At 45.9% G+C, this 23175-nt stretch overlaps 1 protein-coding gene across 2 annotated transcripts in view; it reads left to right on the forward strand.

Moving 5' to 3' along the window:
* LOC144610881 (sorting nexin-27-like) overlaps nt 1–23175 on the forward strand; it is a 137924-nt gene that overhangs the window by 23016 nt on the left and 91733 nt on the right. The window contains exon 1 of one of the 2 annotated variants that reach the window (XM_078429852.1): nt 1892–1963. The exons of the other annotated variant lie outside the window; for it this stretch is intronic. Within the exon in view, the coding sequence (XP_078285978.1) occupies nt 1899–1963 (65 nt within the window). The 5' untranslated portion in view covers nt 1892–1898. Of the gene's footprint in view, nt 1–1891; nt 1964–23175 lie in introns of those variants that run through there. 2 annotated transcript variants of the gene reach the window in all.

The following is a 23175-nucleotide window of genomic DNA, read 5'->3' on the forward strand; positions in this document are numbered from 1 at the left end:
GGTTGTGGAGTATTGGGGAGCAGTCAAGCTGACTGAAGAAGGGTCTCGACCCGAAACGTCACCCATTCCCTCTCTCCTAGATGCTGCCTGACCTGCTGAGTTACTCCAGCAATTTGTGATACCTTCGATTTGTACCAGCATCTGCAGTTATTTTCCTACACAATAATGTTCTCTAATTCTTCCATCGTGTTATAATCAATTAGCCTTATGGAAGCATGCATCATGGGAGAACTACCTGTAGAATATAGCAAGGAGGAGGATGGTTGCTTTTGATAATTACATGAATTGTTGAGGACCTTGCAAAGCTTGCAAAATCTATTGTGGAGTTGGCAAAGACTCAAGTGCCAAATTCTAAATCATGATTATGATGTAGGGCTGGAGAGCAGCCAATGCAAGAATGCCTGTTCGGAAAGTGAATGAAAGAACGCTAGTCCTGACTGCAGTCCAATGTTGTTTTGCCTACGCAGTGAACAAAATCTCTTAGACCATTATTCAAGACTGCATTTGATGAATATTTGGAAATCCATTGCTTAATTAAAGTCACCAACAGAGAATAAATGGAAACTTCATTTATATTTTTAATTTAAAAATTTATTGCAGCAATTTTCATCAGCATTGATGTGGTGCACCAGTATAAGTCAGCAATAGTCACTCTAATGAAGCAGTCATATTACTGCATTGCAGCATGCTGTGTAGTATTGTCAGGCAGGGCATGAAGAAAGAAGATAGTTTAAAGCAAGTGAATTAGTGTCCACTGCAATGTTGAGTTGCAGGTCTTAGTTTTCTCTGTATATAAATGGTGATGTTAACCAGCATAGTTCAAGTGATTTCAAGATCAATTTATTGACACATGTACCAATTAAGGTACAGTGAAATTCGAGTTACCATACAGCCATACTAAGTGAAAAGCAACAAGACACACAGCCACATAAAGTAAAATTTAACATAGACATCCACCGCAGCGGAATCCACATTCCTCACTGATGGAAGGTAATAAAGTTCCACCTTCTTCCTCTTTGTTCTCCCGCGGTCGGGGCTGTTGAACCATCCGCAGTCGCCGCTGCCGACGGTCCGATGTCCAATCCCTTCCGCCGGGATGATCGAATCTCTGGAGAGAAGGAATGGGCGACGTTTTGGGTCTCGACAGCAGAGATGCTGCCTGTGCCGCTGAGTTGCTCCAGCATTTTGTGTCTATGTTAGGAATGTCACTCAGCTTCTGGAGAGCACTGAGGTGCAGTAAGTATGACTGCAGAGTGAGAGCACCCTCTTAGCTACCTGGCCTCCCACTCAACGGTGATTCCAGTACCAACATGGAAATGGAACTGCAGATGCTGGTTTACATCGAAGGTAGACACAAACTGCTGGAGTAACTCAGCGGGACTGGCAGCATCTCGAGAGAGAAGGAATGGATGACATTTTGTGTTGAGACCCTTCTTCAGATCGCTTCGCCCATCTCTACCGGCCCCCCTCCTCTTGGACTCCCCCTGATGGCCCTCCACCCTCTTTGGACCTTATAATACCAACTGCCGGTTAAAAAGAGTCTGAAGAAGGGTCTCAACCTGAAATGTCACCCATTCCTTCTCTCCAGAGATGCTGCCTGGATTAACCCATAGAAATGGATTCAACCAACCATCAATTAATTGTTAGAACTTGTCCATTCCAGTGTAAGTACAATACAGCCAATCTGTCACTGAAAATTAACTTTTCTCTAGAGTAGACTCAGATTCTCCATTTTTTCTTTTAATGGAAAACTAAAAAGAAATCTCTTTATTCCTTCTGCGTTGTCCTGATTGTGGTACCTGGGTTGACATTGAATTTAATTCCAATTTGCCACTTCTCCTACGGATTGTGCAGTGTATTAATGATTCTTTAATTTGGTTAACAGGTGCACAATTATTATGTTCTTGGATATTAAATGCTGTGAAGATGGATGCGTACTGTTTGAGAGGAGGCGTGATAGAAGGTATAAAATTGAGAGACATCTCTTCGCAGCTTTGAATATTCTGCTTAGATAATCTTAGAAGCACACTAGACCAAGTGGACCAGTTGGGCCCAAACCTCCCCTGCATTGGTGTAGCACCTTCTCCTTCCCCCCCTCTCTCCTCCCCACCCCCTCCCTCCTCCCCACCCCTCCTCCCTCCTCCCCACCCCTCCTCCCTCCTCCCCTCCCTCCTCCCCACCCCCCTCCCTCCTCCCCACCCCCCTCCCTCCTCCCCAACCCCCTCCCCCTCCCCACTCCCTCCCCTCCCCACCCCCTACCCCTCCCTCCTCCCCACTCCCCCTCCTCCCCATCCACCTCCCCCTCTCTTCCCCACCCCCTCCGCCCCTCCCCTCCCCCACTCCATCCCCCTCAACCCCCCTTATCCTCCCTACCTCCCTAGGAGATAGATTTAAACTTTTAAAATGTGAATAACTTTTAAAATATAACACCGATTTCAATGAAACTTCTTCCATTAGCACCAAAGGGACGACGGTGAGTAAGGTGGGCCTAAAACTGTCACGCTATCGTGTACCGTTTTAGCTGTAGTTCAGGAACAAACAAACAAGAGTTTTAGTATATAGATATAGTCCAGCATCTTCGGTATGAGGTTTACAGTGAATACGGTGAGTTTAAAGGCAACAGAGAATGTAGAATTATTCCGACTGTGGCCGCAAAGCTTCCCGCTTCCGACTCCTGGCATTAACAATCCCAGAGATAAACAAAGTGCTGGAGTAACTTAGCAGGTCAGGCAGCATCTCTGTAGAAAAAGGACGGGTGCCGTTTTGGGTCGGGACCCTACTTTCCGACCCAAAATGTCACCCAGCCATTGTCTACAGTAATGCCGCCTGACCCCCTGAGTTACTCCAGCACTGTGTGTCTATCGTTGGTGTATACCAGCATCTGCAGCTCCTTCCTACACATACCAGATCCCAGCCCTGGTTCTGGCCACAGTCTGGACCCTGGATCTGGCCGCACAACCCACTCGCGCCCTGGATCACCAGATCATGTTCAGGTTTATTGTGTGAGCCAGACGCTGAAGCATCAGGAATGCTGAGCAATTGTGTGCCTGGTTATTGGGGTTTTGATTGCGTCTGCATGCTTGTCGGCAGAACAGAGTCCGAGTTATCTGATGGAGCGGTTCAAACAGTTCATACACATAAGGAAGTGGATAGTACAGATGTAACGTCCTTTGGTTTTATGGTCAGGGTCGAAGTTTGGATGATTTACAGTTTAGTTTTCTGTTTGGGTATTGAGCAAGTTCCTTCTGGAGGCCTGTATTCATTGTGGGGGGGGGGGGGGGGGGGCTGTGGAATGACAATGGGTGGGGACGGATTGAACCAGATAGGCCTCTGTGTGCTCTCTGGGCTGTAGTGACACTATTTCTTGTGAAATATGATGTCCATGCATGTGGAAAGACTGACTTATAATTAGATCAGGCAATTCCAGACAGACGATCGTGTGTTATAGCCTTGCTTTCATCCCACACCACCAAGGCTGCCTTTACCCGAGAGGTTGCCCAAGAACCAATTTGATTTGTGGGTCCTGGGAATATATTTGGCAACTTGAACATTCGCCTCTCTGCCCTGCCCCTTATCATAATTCCCATTAATGGAAATTTGAACGAGGCGATGCTTAATTGAACATGATTAATAGGGAAATGGCTTTTTACCATTTCCTCTGGTTTGTGTGCCAGCACAGCTGAAGAGGGAGCCAGATGATGCCAGAGGCATTAACCCTGTCGTTGCCCCTTACAATCTTGTTTATCTGAATGTTTCAATGGTTCTTTATCATGTGTACCAGGTACAGCATATTTTTCTTTTCCGTACAGAACAGTAACATTTATTGCCATATCCTGTCATGTGAGGAAAGACTGAGCTTGTATTCACTGGAGTTTAACAGGATGAGAGGGGATCTGATAGAGCCGTATAAAGTTATAAAAGGACTGGACAAACTATTTGCAGGAAAAATGTTCCCAATGTTGGGGGTGTCCAGAACCAGGGGCCACAGTCTAAGAATAAAGGGGAGGCCATTTAAAACTGAGGTGAAAAGGAACTTTTTCACCCACAGAGTTGTGAATTTGTGGAATTCTCTGCCACAGAGGGCAGTGGGGGCCAATTCACTGGATGAATTTAAAAGAGGGTTAGATAGATCTCTAGGGGCTAGCGGAATCAAGGGATATGGGGAGAGGGCAGGCACAGGTTACTGATTGTAGATGGTCAGCCATGATCACAATGAATGGCGGTGCTGGCTCGAAGGGCCAAGTGGCCTCCTCCTGCACCTCTTGATTACAAATGTTTTCTATTTCAGAAAATAAACTTTATTCAGAATAAAAAAAATATACAAAACAAGAACAGCTTACGGGTGATTGTTGGTCGGAATGGACATGATGGGCCAAAGGGCCTTTTCCCCACATTGCATCTCTAAACTAAACCGAACTTTTCTCGTGAGGAGCCCGAAGAAATTTCTTCAGAAATGTCTTCAGTATTTACTGGGCCTTCCTCAACTCGCTCAATTGTGACGTACTCAAAACAAATCTGGGATTTGTTCTATTCCCTTTGAAAAACTTTGCTGACTGTCTAGTTGTTATAAAAGTGCTTGAGTCCTCGATGATGGATTTCAACATTTAGATGACAAACGAAACTCGAATAACTTTCCAAGTTCTTGATCTTCGTTTTATTTGTTAATTGCTTGTTTCTAAAAATCTGAAGTCTAAAGTCAATAGTCAATAGTCAATAGTCGTTTATTTGTCACATACACATAAATGTGTAGTGAAATGAAACATTACCCGCAGTTCAACAATAAGACCAATAAGAATAATTAATAAAAATGCAATAACACATACAATCATAAACTAACACCAAACAAAAAGAAACATCCATCACAGTGAGTCTCCTCCAGTCACCTCCTCGCTGTGATGGAAGGCCAGAATGTCTTTTCTCTTCCCCTGCCGTCTTCTCCCGCGGGTCAGGCTGTTGGAGTTGCCACGTCGGGGCGGTCGGGGCTCCCGACATTGAAGCCCCCGCCGGGTGATGATTCCTAAAATTTAAAACTTGTTTAAAATCGTGATAGTTATATAGCATAGAAATAGGCCTTTTGGCCTACTTTGTCCATGTTTATCCAGTTGGCCTATTGGGCTAGTGCCTGCATTTGGCCCATAGCATACTAAAGCTTTCCTATCCATATATCTGTCCAAATGTCTTTTGAAAGTCGTATATGTATCTGCTTCTATAGTTTCCTCTAGCAGCTTATTCCAGATACAGTTGACCCTCTGAGTGAAAAGGTTGCCCTCTTAAATTTCTCACCTTTCACCTAATGTCCTTTAGTTTCAAGTCAAGTCAAGTCAAGTCAATTTTATTTGTAAAGCACATTTAAAAACAACCCACGTTGACCAAAGTGCTGTACATCTGATTAGGTACTAAGGGAAAAAATGAAACATACAGTAGCACGCAAACAGTTCACAGCGCCTCCTCAATGAGCCTCAAACGCTAGGGAGTAGAAATAAGCTTTGAGCCTGGACTTAAAGGAGTCGATGGAGGGGGCAGTTCTGATGGGGAGAGGGATGCTGTTCCACAGTCTAGGAGCTGCAACTGCAAAAGCGCGGTCACCCCTGAGCTTAAGCTTAGACCGCGGGATAGTGAGTAGCCCCAAGTCGGCCGACCTGAGGGACCTGGAGTTAGAGAGGTGGGTTAGAAGATTTTTGATGTAGGGGGGAGGAATGTCCATTTAGGGCTTTATACGTGAATAGGAGCAGCTTGAAGTTGATTCTGTACCGTACAGGGAGCCAGTGGAGAGAGGCCAGAATCGGGGTGATGTGGTCCCTTTTACGGGTACCCGTCAGGAGTCTCGCTGCAGCGTTTTGGACCAGTTGCAGGCGGGACAGGGAAGATTGGCTGATCCCAGTATATAGGGAGTTGCAGTAGTCTAGGCGGGAGGAAATGAAAGCGTGAATGATTTTTTCTGTGTCGTCGAATTGGAGGAAAGGTTTGATTTTAGCTATGGTTCGAAGTTGGAAGAAGCTGGCTTTTACCACAGCATTGACTTGCTTATCAAATTTTAATGCAGAGTCAAATATCATGCCGAGGTTTTTGACATGCGGTTTGACTAGGCAGGATAGACTTCCAAGACTACCTGTTATCGATTTGATGGAGTCGGGGGGGCCGAATAGGATGACCTCAGACTTGCTCTCATTTAATTGGAGGAAGTTCTGTGCCATCCAACATTTTATGTCCTCAAGGCAGTGTAAGAGGCTGTTTAAATTTGACTGGTTGTTGGGTTTCAGGGGGAGGTAAAGCTGAGTGTCATCGGCATAGCAGTGGAAAGAAATGCCGTGCCTTTGAATGATTTGGCCAAGGGGGAGCATGTATAGAGAGAAGAGAATGGGGCCTAGGATGGAGCCTTGTGGAACTCCGCAGGAGAGGCTAGCTGGAGCAGAGGAATAACTGCCTATGTTGATGGCGAAACTCCTATCTTTGAGGTACGAAGCGAACCAGCTCAGGGCAGTGCCATCAATACCAACCGCGTACCGGAGACGGTCAATAAGAGAATCCTCTACCCTTGGGGATAAAAATATTGTGAGTTTTCACTTTATCCGTGTCCCTCATTATCTTGCTCACCGCAATAAGGTCACCCCCTAGCCTTCTAAGCCTTCTAACCAAACAAAAGTGTCCCAGCCTATCCAGCCTCCCCCTAAAACTCAAACCAGCAAGCCCAGGTAACATTGCTGGATTTTGTGTAGGACAAAACTGAACAAAATGAGTTTGGCTTAATAGGAATTTTTAAATTATGGCTTGTAATCTCTTACGGTCTAGCCAATATTTTATCCTTTGATGTCCAACACTAAAACAGATTGTCCAGGCATTATTGCAAATTGCTGTTTGTGGAACCTTTCCATTTGAAAATCTGCTCTACTTCCAACACAATAATATGATTTCACTTCAGAAGTGATCGTCGCTGTATGATACTCTGGCCGTAAGCTCCTTTGGATTAGATACTGCATGCAAATCATTTCCAAAGAACACCAAAAGAGATGACTGTGCAAGGCAATAATGGGTGACTCAAGAGATCACAGATGCTGAAATCTTGCGCAAAAAAAAACCAAACTGCTGGAGGACCTCAGTGGGTCATGCAGCATCTGTGGTGGGAAATTGATGATATTTGGGGAAAAACAGGGTGGGTGATTTTTTTCTGGTCGCATTAATGGGTCACACCATGTGTATGAAGGAACTGCAGATGCTGGTTGAAACCAAAGATAGACACAAAATACTGGTGTAACTCAGCGTCTCTGCAGAGAAGGAATGGGTGACGTTTCGGGTCGAGGCCCTTTTTCAGACTGGTTCTTCAGAATGGGATGAAGGTAACGATATGGTGAAGATGGCAGTGCATTCAATTATTAGACAACTGACAATAGGTGCAGGAGGAGGCCATTCGGCCCTTCGAGCCGGCACCGCCATTCAATGTGATCATGGCTGATCATTCTCAATCAGTACCCCGTTCCTGCCTTCTCCCCATACCCCCTGACTCCGCTATCCTTAAGAGCTCTATCTAGCTCTCTCTTGAATGCATTCAGAGAATTGGCCTCCACTGCCTTCTGAGGCAAAGAATTCCATAGATTCACAACTCTCTGACTGAAAAAGTTTTTCCTCATCTCAGTTCTAAATGGCCTACCCCTTATTCTTAAACTGTGGCCCCTTGTTCTGGACTCCCCCATCATTGGGAACGTGTTTCCTGCCTCTAACATGTCCAACCCCTTAATAATCTTATACGTTTCGATAAGATCTCCTCTCATCCTTCTAAATTCCATTGTATACACTGGATACAGTGTATACAATTATGCATTGAAGGCTGCTACTGGTTTGTCTGTTCTTACTTCTTAAGCCCTTTGCTCCTCTAGGGAGCATAGGCCATAGGCAAATGTCCTCCACCTCACTCGGTTGTTGGCGGTTCTTTCGAGATCTCCCCGGTTGAGCCCACTCCCAGACATTACTGCCTGGACACCTCTCCTCCAGCTGTTCCTGGGGCCACCTCCTTTTGCTACTGGTTTGGTTTCTTTATAATCTACGTATTTTGCTCTCCCGCATTCCTTAATATCAAGAAACTTAAGGGGGACAAATGGCTGATAAGACTCACTGAAGATGTCTGAAACAGAGACAAACCACAATTGACCTCATGGTGGAAATAGGTCGAACGTGTTTGTTTGTTTGATCAAAAAGCCAAGTTCTTTGAGGAAGGGGAAATGCGTTATAACAAGGTGGAAAGGATGGATAGGTAATCCTAACATTAGAATGGCAACGTATAGAAGAAGACACAAAGCGCTGTGGTAAGTAACTCAGCGGGTCAGGCAACACCTCTGGAGAACATGGATAGGTGATGTGTAAGGTCGAATCCTTTTTTTAGACTTCATCCACCCATTCATGTTTTCCAGAGATGCTGCCTGACCTGCTGAGTGCCGTCTTTTTGCAGTGATATCTATTGTGCTGCTTCAAGTAAGAATTGCATTGTTCAGTGTCGGGACATATGACAATGGAACACTCTTGACCCACTGTGTAGGATAAAAACTGCAGATGGTGGTTAAAATCGAAGGTAGACACAAAATGCTGGAGTAACTCAGCGGGTCAGGCAGCAAATTTGCAGATGATACTAAGTTGGGGGGTAGTGTGAATTGTGAGGAAGATGCAATAAGGCTGCAGGGTGACCTGGACAGGTTGTGTGAGTGAGCGGATACATGGCAGATGCAGTTTAATGTAGATAAGTGTGAGGTTATTCACTTTGGAAGTAAGAATAGAAAGGCAGATTATTATCTGAATGGTGTCAAGTTAGGAGGAGGGGGAGTTCAACGAGATCTGGGTGTCCTAGTGCATCAGTCAATGAAAGGAAGCATGCAGGTTCAGCAGGCAGTGAAGAAAGCCAATGGAATGTTGGCCTTCGTAACAAGAGGAGTTGAGTATAGGAGCAAAGAGGTCCTTCTACAGTTGTACCGGGCCCTGGTGAGACCGCACCTGGAGTACTGTGTGCAGTTTTGGTCTCCAAATTTGAGGAAGGATATTCTTGCTATGGAGGGCGTGCAGCGTAGGTTCACTAGATTAATTCCCGGAATGGCGGGACTGTCGTATGTTGAAAGGCTGGAGCGATTGGGCTTGTATACACTGGAATTTAGAAGGATGAGGGGGGATCTTATTGAAACATATAAGATAATTAGGGGATTGGACACATTAGAGGCAGATAACATGTTCCCAATGTTGGGGGAGTCCAGAACAAGGGGCCACAGTTTGAGAATAAGGGGTAGGCCATTTAGAACGGAGATGAGGAAGAACTTTTTCAGTCAGAGGGTGGTGAAGGTGTGGAATTCTCTGCCTCAGAAGGCAGTGGAGGCCAGTTCGTTGGATGCTTTCAAGAGAGAGCTGGATAGAGCTCTTAAGGATAGCGGAGTGAGGGGGTATGGGGAGAAGGCAGGAACGGGGTACTGATTGATAGTGATCAGCCATGATCGCATTGAATGGCGGTGCTGGCTCGAAGGGCTGAATGGCCTACTCCTGCACCTATTGTCTATTGTCTATTGTCTATTATCTCTGGAGAGAAGGAATGGGTGACGTTTCCAGTCGAGACCTTACTTATTTACATCGGCGAAACCAAACACAGGCTCGGCGATCGCTTCGCTCAACATCTGCGCTCGGTCCGCGTTGGCCAATCTGATCTCCCGATGGCCGAGCACTTCAACTCCCCCTCCCATTCCCAGTCTGACCTTTCTGTCATGGGTCTCCTCCAGTGCCATAGTGAGGCCCACTGGAAATTGGGGAACAGCACCAATTGGAGGAACAGCATATGGAGGAACAGAAATTGGAGGAACAGCATATTTCGCCTGGGCAGCTTGCAGCCCAGTGGTATGAACATCGACTTCTCCAACTTTAGATAGTTCCTCTGTCCCTCTCTTCCGCTCCCCCTTCCCAGATCTCCCTCTATCTTCCTGTCTCCACCTATATCCTTCCTTTGTCCCGCCCCCCTGACATCAGTATGAAGAAGGGTCTCGACCCGAAACGTCACCCATTCCTTCTCTCCTGAGATGCTGCCTGACCTGCTGAGTTACTCCAGCAGTTTGTGAATAAATACCTTTGATTTGTGCCAGCATCTGCAGTTATTTTCTTATACTTCTTCAGACTGATGTCAGGGGAGGGGGCGGGTCCCCTTTACTTCAGGAACAAACAAAACAAACAAGAGTTTTAGGATATAGATAAATGGGAAAGTTATTTTACAGAGGGTGGTGAGTGCTGGGAGCACTCTGTCAGGGGTGCTGGTAGAAGCAGATATGATAGTCACAAAATGCTGGAGTAAATCAACGGGACAGGCAACATATCTGGAGAGAAGCAATGGGTGATGTTTCAGGTCTAGACCCTTCAGTCTGAAGAAGGGTCTCGACCCGAAACCTCACCCATTCTTTCTCTCCAGAGATGCGGCCTGTCCCGTTGAGTTAATCCAGCATTTTGTGTCTATCCGGTTTAAACCAGCACCTGCAGTTCTTTCCTACACAGATGTGGCAATGGCGGTTTCAAAGGCTTTTAGATAGGCACATGGATGTGGGTTATGTGCTGGTTAATTTAATCTAGCATTGTAGGGCCTGTTCCTGTGCTGTGCTTTCTGTGATGACTAGGAATGGAGGTGGCCTTGATGATTGTACCCAAGATGGTTGAAAGCAGTTGGAATGGAGTCGGCCGAGGCTCTGGTTACAATTTCTGCACCTTAGCAGAGGCCCCACGGGCAGGAGAGCAGGCATTGTACAAACAAAACCCCTGCTCAGTAAAGAGAGTGCGATTAGCCTTCATCTGCAGACTTGTTTTTCTTGTTTGTAAGCTGTGGGCAACCTCATAGGAACCATAATTTTGTGATCCAATTTAATTAGTATTGAGAAATTCGATGGATAATTACAGTCAGAAGTATGGAATAGGACGAAGCTAATTTTGATTATTCTTAAATTACAATTAATGTAATCACCAAGTTTTTTTTATTGCTGTGTTACACCGGAACATAAGAATATTTCTTAGCAAAGGTGGTAATAAAACACCGCAGTTAAAGCAAATGCACTGTAGCAAATTACACATGCCTGCACGTGGTCATGCACCCAGGGAAATTATAGTTTCAACTGAGGCAGTGCTTGTGGTTGTGTTGAATTATAGTCAGACGTGGTCAGATTTAGCAATTGTATTTGGCTCTACCATCACTTCCAGCAGCTCATTCCACATACTCTCCTCTCACTTTAGATTTAGATTTATATTTAGAGATACAGCGCGGAAACAGGCCCACCGAGTCCGCGCCGCCCAGCGATCCCCGCACATTAACACTATCCTACACACACTAGGGACAATTTTTACATTTTACCCAGTCAATTAACCTACATACCTGTGCGTCCTTGGAGTGTGGGAGGAAACCGAAGATCTCGGAGAAAACCCACGCAGGTCACGGGGAGAACGTACAAACTCCGTACAGACGGCGCCCGTAGTCAGGATCGAACCCGAGTCTGCATTCGCTGTAAGGCAGCAACTCTACCGCTGCGCCACCATGCCGCCCATAACTGATGTCCTCCAGTTCTAGACTCCACAGTCCAAGGATAAAGACTGTATTACATATCCTAATTTTATATTATAATTCTATGAACATCTACAGTGTCAGCCCACAGCCTCCTATGTTCCAGTGAGAATCAACCAAGCCTATTCAATCTCTCCTAACTGCAGGCCGCCACTCCAGCGAACATCGCAGTGAATCTCTATGCACTCCCTATTGCTTCCACATCCTTTCTGCAGTGTGAGAAGCAGAACAGTAAATAATATTTCAAGTGAGATCTAATCAATGTTTTTTACAATTGAAACATGAGGTCCCAACTCTTGTGCTCAGCGGTTTTTATTCACAAAATGCTGGAGTAACTCAGCAGGTCAGGCAGCATCTCGGGAGTGAAGGAATGGGTGACGTTTCGGGTCGAGACCCTTCTTCAGACTCAGCCTATGAAGGCAAGCGTTCCGAATAGCCTCTTCAATACCCAATCCACCTGTGCCTCCACTGTCAGGGAGCTATTGCAAGGTCTCTCTGTATCGCAAGGTCTCTCTGTATCGCAAGGTCTCTCTGTATCGCAAGGTCTCTCTGTATCGCAAGGTCTCTCTGTATCGTAAGGTCTCTCTGTATCGCAAGGTCTCTCTGTATCGCAAGGTCTCTCTGTATCGCAAGGTCTCTCTGTATCGCAAGGTCTCTCTGTATCGTAAGGTCTCTCTGTATCGCAAGGTCTCTCTGTATCGCAAGGTCTCTCTGTATCGCAAGGTCTCTGTATCGCAAGGTCTCTGTATCGCAAGGTCTCTCTGTATCGCAAGGTCTCTCTGTATCGCAAGGTCTCTCTGTATCGCAAGGTCTCTCTGTATCGCAAGGTCTCTCTGTATCGCAAGGTCTCTCTGTATCGCAAGGTCTCTCTGTATCGCAAGGTCTCTCTGTATCGCAAGGTCTCTCTGTATCGCAAGGTCTCTGTATCGCAAGGTCTCTCTGTATCGCAAGGTCTCTCTGTACATTGATGCTCCTGAGGTCCATGCCATTTACTCTCTTTATTAAAATGTGACTTTCTAAAGTACATTACCTCATGCTTGCCCTGATTAAATCCCATTTGTCATTACTCTGTCCAACTTCCTGGCTGCTCTAAGTCCCACTGTGTCCTTGGCAAACCTCTTCACTGTCAGTGGCTCCACTCATTTTTTGTGTCATCTGAAAGCTGACTGAATAGACCTCCTACATTCCAAATATGTACGATTGAACTGCAGATGCTGGTCTAAACCAAAGATTTGGGAGCAAAGAAGTCCTTCTGCAGTTGTACAGGGCACTAGTGAGACCGCACCAGGAGTACTGTGTGCAGTTTTGGTCTCGAAATTTTTGAGGAAGGATATTCTTGCTATTGAGGGCGTGCAGCGTAGGTTTACTAGGTTAATTCCCGGAATGGCGGGACTGTCATATGTTGAAAGACTAGAGCGACTAGGCTTGTATACACTGGAATTTAGAAGGATGAGAGGAGATCTTATCGAAACGTATAAGATTATTAAGGGGTTGGACACGTTAGAGGCAGGAAACATGTTCCCAATGTTGGGGGAGTCCAGAACAAGGGGCCACAGTTTAAGAATAAGGGGTAGGCCATTTAGAACTGAGAGTTGTGAATCTCAGTCAGAGAGTTGTGAATCTGTGGAATTCTCTGCCTCAGAAGGATAGCGGAGTCAGGGGGTATGGGGAGAAGGCAGGAACGGGGTACTGATTGAGAATGATCAGCCATGATCACATTGAATGGCGGTGCTGGCTCGAAGGGCCGAATGGCCACCTCCTGCACCTATTGTCTATTGTCTATTTAAAGTCTGAAGAAAGGTCTCGACCCGATACGTCACCTATTCCTTTTCTCCAGAGATATTGCCTGACCCGCTGAGTTACTCCAGCTTTTGGTGTCTGTCTTCAGATACGTTCTAATCCAGGCTATTTATATGTGTTGCAAACAACAATGGACCAATTCCCACGGAATTCCCACCGTTCATTACAAAAAAACACCCTTCTGCTGCAACCCACCTCCTATCACCAAGGCAATGATGTGTACACACGAAGGGTCTCGACCCGAAACGTCACCCATTCCTTCTCTCTTGAGATGCTGCCTGACCTGCTGAGTTACTCCAGCATTTTGTGAAATAAATTTATACCAGCATCTGCAGTTATTTTCTTACACTATGTGTACACATGAGGTGAGTTGGGATGTGCTTTGAATCACTTACAGGATCACTTGTCAAGGTCAAAAGTTATTGCCCATTCAGAATTGTCCTTGAGAAGATGTTGGCAAGTTGCCAGGACTACAGTCGTCTACCAGTCCTCCCTCAGCATTAATGAAGAAAGATTTCTAGGGTTTAGACCAACTCATGATGAAGGAATGCTGTATCTCCAATTCAGGACAATGTACACCTGTTCTTCTGTTATTAGTCAGAAGATTTATAAATTTGAAAGGTGCTTGTGAAGTGGCATGTTGCATCACGCTGCAGTACAGCACAGGTCCTTCAGGCCACTATGTCTACGCCCAATCTGATGCTAAGTTCTCCAAAAACGTACAGGTTTGTAGGTTAATTGACTGGGTAAATGTAAAAACAAATTGTCCATGGTGTGTATAGGGTAGTGTTAATGTGCGGGGATCGCTGGGCGGCGCGGACTCGGTGGGCTGAAGGGCCTGTTTCCACGCTGTATCTCTAAATCTAAAATATCTAAAATCCTCTGCCTGCATGTGATCCGTATTCCTCCATTCCCTGCGTATCCATGTGCCTATCCAAAAGCCTCTTAAATATTTGTATACACTGGAATTTAGAAGGCCCCCCCCTGACATCAGTCTGAAGAAGGGTCTCGACCCGAAACGTCACCCATTCCTTCTCTCCCGAGATGCTGCCCGACCTGCTGAGTTACTCCAGCACTTTGTGAATAAATACCTTCGATTTGTACCAGCATCTGCAGTTATTTTCTTATACTATTGGAATTTAGAAGGATGAGAGGGGATCTTATCGAATCATATAAGATTATTAAGGGGTTGGACACGTTAGAGGCAGGAAACATATTCCCAATGTTGGGGGAATCCAGAACCAGGGGCCACAGTTTAAGAGTAAGGGGTAGGCCATTTCGAACGGAGGTGAGGAAAAACTTTTTCAGTCAGAGAGTTGTAAATCTGTGGAATTCTCTGCATCGGAAGGCAGTGGAGGCCAATTCACTGAATGCATTCAAGAGAGAGCTAGATAGAGCTCTTAAGGATAGCGGAGTCAGGGGGTATGGGGAGAAGGCAGGAACGGTGTACTGATTGTGGATGATCAGCCACGATCACATTGAATGGCGGTGCTGGCTCGAGGGGCTGAATGGCCTCCTCCTGCACCTATTGTCTATTGCCACTATCATATCTGCCTTGACCACTGTCCCAGGCATCCACCACTCTGCCCCAGACACCACCTTTAAACTCTGCACTTCCCACTTTAAACCTCTGCCCTCAAGTCTTTGAATTTCCACCTGGGAGGACCAGGTGCCGGCACGCGACCCTATCTAGGTATCATCGTTTTACAAACTGCTATCGGATCTGTTCTCGGCAAATGCACCAGAAAAAATTATCCAAGTTTATCCAACCTCTCCTTGTAGCTAATACCTTCTAATCCAGGAAAGATTGTGCTAAACCTGTTGGATAAACTTGGATATTTTTTTCCGGGGCATTTGCCGAGAGGAGATCTGCACCCTCTCTCGTGCCTCCACATCTTTCCAGTAAAGAAGGGCTGACCAGAACTGCATGCAATGCTCCAAATGCAGCCGAACAAAATTTCTATAAAGCCACAACATGACTTCCTGACTCTTTAGTTTAATTTAATTTAGTTTAGAGATACAGCACGGAAACAGGCCCTTCGGCCCACCGGGTCCGCGCCGACTAGCGATCCCCGCACATTAACAGTATCCTACACACACTAAGAATAATTTTTTTGCATTTTACCAAACCAATTCACCTACAAACCTGTACATGTTGGAGTGTGGGAGGAAACTGAACATCTCGGAGAAAACCCTCGCAGGTCACGGGGAGAACGTAAAACTCCGTACAAACAGCAATAGACAATAGGTGCAGGAGGAGGCCATTCGGCCCTTCGAGCCAGCACCGCCATTCAATGTGATCATGGCTGATCATTCTCAATCAGTACCCCGTTCCTGCCATCTCCCCATACCCCCTGACTCCGCTATCCTTAAGAGCTCTATCCAGCTCTCTCTTGAATGCATTCAGAGAATTGGCCTCCACTGCCTTCTGGGGCAGAGAATTCCACAGATTCACAACTCTCTGACTGAAAAAGTTTTTCCTCATCTCTGTTCTAAATGGCCTACCCCTTATTCTTAAACTGTGGCCCCCTGTTCTGGACTCCCTCAACATTGGGAACATGTTTCCTGCCTCTAACGTGTCCAACCCCTTAATAATCTTATACGTTTCGATAAGATCTGTAGTCAGGATCGAACCTGGGTCTCCGGCGCTGCATTCGCTGTCAGGCAGCAACTCTACCGCTGCGCCACCGTGGCCTTATACTCTTGTACTCAGTGCCCTGACTAATGAAAGCAACCTACCGTATACACGGCCTTTACTGTGCAATTCATGGAAAGGCGGCACGGTGGCGCAGCGGTAGAGTGGCTGCCTTACAGCGAATGCAGCGCCGGAGACTCGGGTTCGATCCTGACAACGGGCGCCGTCTGTACGGATGTAGGTTATGTAGGTTATTTGGCTGGCTAAAATGTAAAAATTGTCCCTAGTGTGTGTAGGATAGTGTTAATGTGCGGGGATCGCTGGGCGGCGCGGACTCGGTGGGCCGAAGGGCCTGTTTCCGCGCTGTATCTCTAAATCTAAATCTAAAAAATCTAAAGCAAGCTGCAGTCTTAAGTGCAGCAGTGGAAAAGGCAATGTTCATTGTAAGGGTATCGATTTACCAGGCAATTTTGAGCCGGTGTTGTTCTGTTTTGTGACTGCAGAATAAGATTTGTCACAAACAAGTTATGCAGGCGTTGCTACTGTTGGAATGCTCCACAGCTATGTGCATAGAGTTAATGGAGAGGGCTTTCTCTTCAGGCCAGAAAGCGTAATTAAGCACATGGATCCCTGGTTGAGTCACAGTTCAGTTGTCTGATCAGGAAATGAAGCAAATTTCCATCAGAGCCTGCAGTCATTCAGAATTCAGTGAATCAGAATGGACGGTGTAAATGTAGAAGTGAAGTGCACAATATTTCATGTTGGTTTTACATCGGTTAAGTGCTCTCTGTGCATGCTTGATAACTACCTTAAGCGTGACAGATCACGGTAGTTCACCCTGCTATCCTGCCAACATTTATCCCTGAAGCTAGAGCAGTAACACAGATTTTCTGTGTTGTTTCTTTTGGAGGCTTGCTATATCCTGTGCTGTTAAAAAGTTATAATATCTTAGAGGCCCCCTCCCCCTCTTTGATAAGGTACTTGAAGATTCCAGTTTTGGCCATAGTACGTCAGTTTTGGCTGCTGTATTTTCAGACCATGCTTGCTTCATGTAGCCTTTACTAATTCACTGAGCATCGATCCATCAAGTAGTATAAGAAAATAACTGCAGATGCTGGTACAAATCGAAGGTATTTATTCACAAAATGCTGGAGTAACTCAGCAGGTCAAGCAGCATATCAGGAGAGAAGGAATGGGCGACTTTTCGGGTCGAGACCCTTCTTCAGACTGATGTCAGGGGGGGGCGGGACAAAGGAAGGATATAGGTGGAGACAGGAAGATAGAGGGAGATCTGGGAAGGGGAGGGGAAGAGAGGGACAGAGGAACTATCTAAAGTTGGAGAAGTCGATCCATCAAGCTTTGGGGGACAGATGTTTACAGAGGTGCTTGGTTACTTAAAGTGAACGGGATGGTGGCGCAGCAGTAGAGTTGCTGCCTTACCCGGGTTCCATCCTGCCTACGGGTGCTGTCCGTACGACGCTTGTACGTTCTCCCCATGACCTGCATATGTTTTCTCCAAGATCTTCGGTTTCCTCCCACACTCCAAAGATGTACAGGTTTGTAGGTTAATTGGCTTGGTGTAAATGTAAATTGTCCCCAGTGTGTGTAGGGCAGTGTTAATGTGCGGGGATCGCTGGACGGCTGGGCTGAAGGGCCTGCTTCCGCGCTGTATCTCTAAATTAAACTAAGCTAAAACTTCTATCCTTTCTAAGGAAATTTTTACGATACAACTTTTACGATAGAACTTTAGGAGGGAAATTAATCTGCCAACAGTCATGAAAACCAAAAGATATATGAAGCATGAAATTAAAGTGACAAGTGGAAAGGATTGGGGATGTGCAAAGATTTGGTGGGGGGTGGAGTTAGTCGGATAGTTGCATTAATGTGCCCCCCTGTAATGAAAGGAGTTGCATTAATATGTACTCCTGCACTGCATAATTGACCTCCTTCCCCAAAAGGTTTAATTTTTCTCTTTTGAGATTCTTCGTCTTGTGGGATTAACGCTGGTTTTAATGTAAAGCTACTGAACCAACTAGGTCTGGCATCCTTGAGGATGCTATCATGAACCCTCTCGGAGATTTCGGTGATCCTTGTCACTCGAAGATATCAAGTCAAGTCAAGTTTATTTGTCACATACACATACAAGATGTGCAGTGAAATGAAAGTTCACCCACAGTCCAGCAATAGAACAATAAAAATAAGCAATTTCACACACAATCACAACCAACACAAAAAAAAAAAAAAAGAAACATCCATCACAGTGAGTCTCCTCCAGTCACCTCCTCACTTCAATGTCGGGGCGGTCGTGGCTCCCGACATTGAAGCCCCCGCCGGGCAGAGAAAATCCCGCAGCCTATTTCAGGCCGCGTCGGACCGTGGAAGGTGTAGTTGTACTTTGTTTTCATGATCTTTGGCTTCAAGACATTGCAAAATTAGATGGAATCTCTCGTGAAGCAAGGAATTAATGATAATAGCCCCAGGGACCAGTTGTTTGATGGCCAGGTTTAAAGCATTGTCAGGGCAAGAATTGAGGTTTTTATTTTTTCCCCGTGATCTGGTCTAACATATTAGATCTATCCTCAAACTAAAAGCCAACTTCGTAAAAAATATGAACTGGAATGATCCTTCAAATGGCACTTCAGGGACTGCTGAAACCCTGTTCTGATATCCATATGCAATGCTTGAGGAATGTTGCTACATCTAATGGGTCATTACATTAAAATTTCCCTTTTCCCTCTTGGGTAAAATATTTCATTGGCACTATGAGGAGAAGCAAGGGAGTCTCAACACTCTGACCAATAAAGGTCGACAGCATAAAACTACTATCTTTGTTCATTATCAACGTGCGGCTTTAGGGACTTGCTTCTACACCGATTGCCCATTGTATTTCTTGCATTAAGCAGCAGTTGCACTTTACTTCATTGACCGTAAAGCTCTTTACAACATTCTGATGTTTGATGGGTGATGTTTCAGGCCAAGACTCTTCTACAGACTATTCAGGGGGAAGGGGAATGCAAGATTTCGACTGTGATGTAGAGAGATATAGAACAAACGAATGAAAGATATGCAAAAAAAGTAACGCTGATAAAGGAAACAGACTGAGGCTAAACCCAAATTGGAGGAACAGCATCTCATATTTTGCTTGTATTTATTCACAAAATGCTGGAGTAACTCAGCAGGTCAGGCAGCATATCGGGAGAGAAGGAATGGGTGACGTCTCGAGTCGAGACTCTTCTTCAGACTGAACTCATATTTTGCTTGGGCAGCTTACAACCCAGTGGTATGAATATTGATTTTTCTAACTTCAAGTAACCCTGCATTCCCTCTCTCTCTCTCTCCATCCCTCCCCCACCGAAGTCACACCAGGTTCTCGGTCTCACCTAGCTAACAGCTAACAATGGCCGGTTTCCTTTATCATCGTCACTTTTTTTGCATATCTTTCATTCATTGGTGAGAAGTGACCCAAAATGTCACTTATCCATGTTCTCCACAGATGCTGGCAGATCCACCAAGTTATTCCAGCACTTTGCCTTTTTTTTGGGTAAACCAGCGTCTGCAGTTCGTGGTTTCTCAAAGTGATCAGCCATTGTAAATGTTCCTGAATGTGTAGGTGATTGGTAGAATGTGGGGGGGGGGGGGGGGGGGGGGGGGGGGGGTGGTGGTGGTGGTTGGTGGGCAGTTGAAAATGTGATAGTAGGTTTAGTGCAGAATTTGGTGTCTGATGGTCTTTGCAAAATCAATGGGCTTCTTCTTCTTCTGTCGTATGTCTTTTAGACCTGCAGCTCCGTTGAGGCGAGCCAGGCTAACGTGTCATCGTCCAGGTCAATCAGACCTCGTTCACCATTCGGTGGACAGTATTTGGGGCAACTGGTGACCATGTGCTCCACTGTCTTTGTGTTGGGTCCCCACAGTCGCATGAGGCACTGTCCACAAGACCCCACCTCTTCATCGCTACTCCATAGCGTCTGACGCCTGTCCTCGGGCGATTGAGGGTTATCCACTGCTTTTGGGGCAGGTCCTGGCCAGGGATGTCCATGGGTTCACCGATGTAGCACCTAGATGGGCTGAAGGGCCTGTTTCTACTCTGTGTCTCTATGACCCTGGATCCAGGGCCACATTTACCAGTCCAGGTAAGGGTGGCAGATTTCCTTCCCTGGGGGACATTTCTGAGCCTTATTGGTTTTAATGGCAATCCAGTTGTTTCATAGTCACTAGTACTTGGTACTAATTTATTATTTAAGTACAGGTCTGCCGACAATTATCTGGCACTCTTGGTTCCAGAGCCTTTCTGGGTTATCCATTTTTCCAGACCAACAGAGGTCAGCGCCTCAGGGGAAGCCAACCGTACCGGAACAGTTCACCAAGGGGTGGAGATACGGCCCACAAAGTTGGCCTCGGAAGTCGGCTATGTGAACTGATCTGCCATCTACGGCCCTGCTGGAAATTCCTGAGCCTCGCCCACAGGGGGCAAATTCAATCCGCCGATCGGTGCGTAAGTCCCAATGAGGTTGAGATTGGCTGCCTCACCCGGCCTTGGCACCATCATTTTTTGGGAGGGGACGGACTTCCAGGGAGTATTTCAAGTGCGCCCACCTAATTTTGTCTGGATTAAAGGAGGCGCCGGAAAATCGGTGGTGGACCTCCACTTGAATTTAAACTTCACATCAGTCATGATGGATTTCAAAGATAGACACAAAAAGCTGGAGCAACTCAGCGGGTCACTCAGCATCTGTGGAGAAAAGGAATAGTTGACGTTTTGAGTTGAGACCCTTCTTCAGACTTTTCTCCAGAGATGCTGCCTGACCCGCTGAGTTACTCCAGCTTTTTGTGTCTACAGTTTAAACCAACATCTGCTGTTCCTTCCTACACACAATGGAATTCAAACTTATCTCTAGGTCAGCAGTCCATGCCTAAATATAGTTAAGTACCTTATTATGTATCCTGTGCACTGAGCAATACGCATAGGAACAGGTCAATTGGCCTACAATGTCCATGCCAAACATTGTCAGGTTAAACTAATCTCTTTTGCCTGCATATGACCCATAACCCCTCCATTCCCTACATATCTAAAAGCCTCTCAAATGCCACCATTGGAAACTCTTTCCGACCTGTGACTGCCTCCTTATTTGCTTAAGATCTATCTCAAATTGTCTTTTCCTTTATTACTTTTGAAGCTGTGTGTATGCCTGGGTTGAGACTTTGCAAGTGAGCTTTCTGTTTAACTGTAAATAAGGTGGTGTTTACTAAGGTAACACTATTTCGGTGTAATATCAAGCTGAAAGAGGTTTTATTCTGGAGTGCGAGTCTAGATTTCATACTGTCTGCACGTTTCCAAAGCAGTAAAACAAGCTGTGGGAGGAACTCAGTGGATCAAGCATCATTATTGGAGTTGACTATCACTTTGTCTCTACAGATGCTGCTTGACTCGCTGAGTTCCTCCAGCAGCTTGTTGTTTACTCCAGATTCCAGCATCTGCAGTCTCTTACATAGCCACATTTGCTGGCAATTTACATGGAGAAATAGTTTCTCGATCGTGGGCAACACTGTCAGTCCACAGTGGACTAGGAAGAAGGGTCTCGACCCGAAACGTCACCCATTCCTTCTCTCCCGAGATGCTGCCTGACCTGCTGAGTTACTCCAGCACTTTGTGAATAAACACAGTGGACTAGACTTCTGTATTTATAAATTAATGAAATGGGTTGCTTTTGGTAGATCAACAACTTCAGACCTTGGCAAATACTAGTCCCACAAGATCCCAGAGTGAAGTCATGATTTCCTTCAGCCTATCTCATTGCAGCCAGTGTACATTTTAAAATGTGCACTTTCTCTGTATCTCTAATGCTGTAACACTATATACTGTACTTATTTTTCTCTGTGCACTACCTGTTATAATTTTGTGTGGCTTGATCCCTCTCCTGTATAGCATGCTTTTCACTGTATCTCGATGCACATGACTAATATACCAACACTGAATGCCAATAAAATGCAAGGGTGTCGACCCGAAACGTCACCCATTCCTTCTCTCCAGAGATGCTGCCTGTCCCGCTGAGTTACTCCAGCTTTTTGTGTCTATCATCCATCAGTAAATATTTGGATCACATTGCTAAAGGATCTGAATCATGATTATTTATCCAAAGGAACGCCTTTCACAGTTTGATCTACTTTTCCAGCTTTGAATTGGTTCAGTTCAGGATGGATTTCAAGCTTACTGCTAGTTGCTAATGTTGTGAAGCCTTGTGACTAAGAATATTTGTCTTCCACAAGGGCCAAGGGAAATGTAGTTAGCCCAATCAATGATGGCATGCCTTCAGCTGCCTCAATATTAATTCATTTTAAAGGACGTGAACCCTTGTGACAAAGCTACTGCTTACTGTTCATCTCTCATTATCCTGCAGCTAGGTACATGTGGCATTGAAGCATTGAAGGGAAGATGGTGGTGGGCACCTCCCCTCAATCAGCTCTCTCAGGTGAAGGTACTTATACGATGCTCTGCAGATGGGAAGTTCCTTGGTGTAGACCTGGTGATGATGCAGGAACAGTAGTACGTTTGCAAGCCAGGCACAGATTTAGAGATACAGCGCGGAAACAGGCCCTTCGGCCCACCAAGTCCGCGCCGCCCAGCGATCCCCGCTCATTAACACTATCCTACACACACTGGGGACAATGTTTACATATTACCCAGTCAATTAACACTGGGGACAATGTTTACATATTACCCAGTCAATTAATCCACATACCTGTACCTCGACCCGAAACGGATCTTAAGACGGGTCTTAAGTATTTTAAATACCTGGGAGTCCGCATCACAGAGGATCTGACATGGGCATCGCACATTGCCGCACTGGTGGGTAAGGCAAAGCAGCGCCTTTACCACCTTAGTCAGCTGAGGAAATTCAGAGTGTCTCTGAGGATTCTTCATTGCTTCTACTCTGGGGCTGTAGAGAGCATCCTGTCCGGCAACATTACAGTCTGGTTTGGGAACAGCTCTGCCCAGGACAGGAAGGCCCTGCAGAGAGTAGTGCGTTCGGCAGAACACACCATGGGAACTACACTCGTCCCCCTGCAGGACCTATACATCAGGAGGTGCAGATCCAGAGCAAGCAAGATTATGAGGGACCCCTGCCACCCCAGTAATGGACTGTTCCAGCTGCTACGGTCAGGCAAACGCCTCCGCTGTCACGCTGTG

Source organism: Rhinoraja longicauda, chromosome 38 (assembly GCF_053455715.1).
Source record: "Rhinoraja longicauda isolate Sanriku21f chromosome 38, sRhiLon1.1, whole genome shotgun sequence".
Classification (NCBI taxonomy): Eukaryota; Metazoa; Chordata; class Chondrichthyes; order Rajiformes; family Arhynchobatidae; genus Rhinoraja; species Rhinoraja longicauda.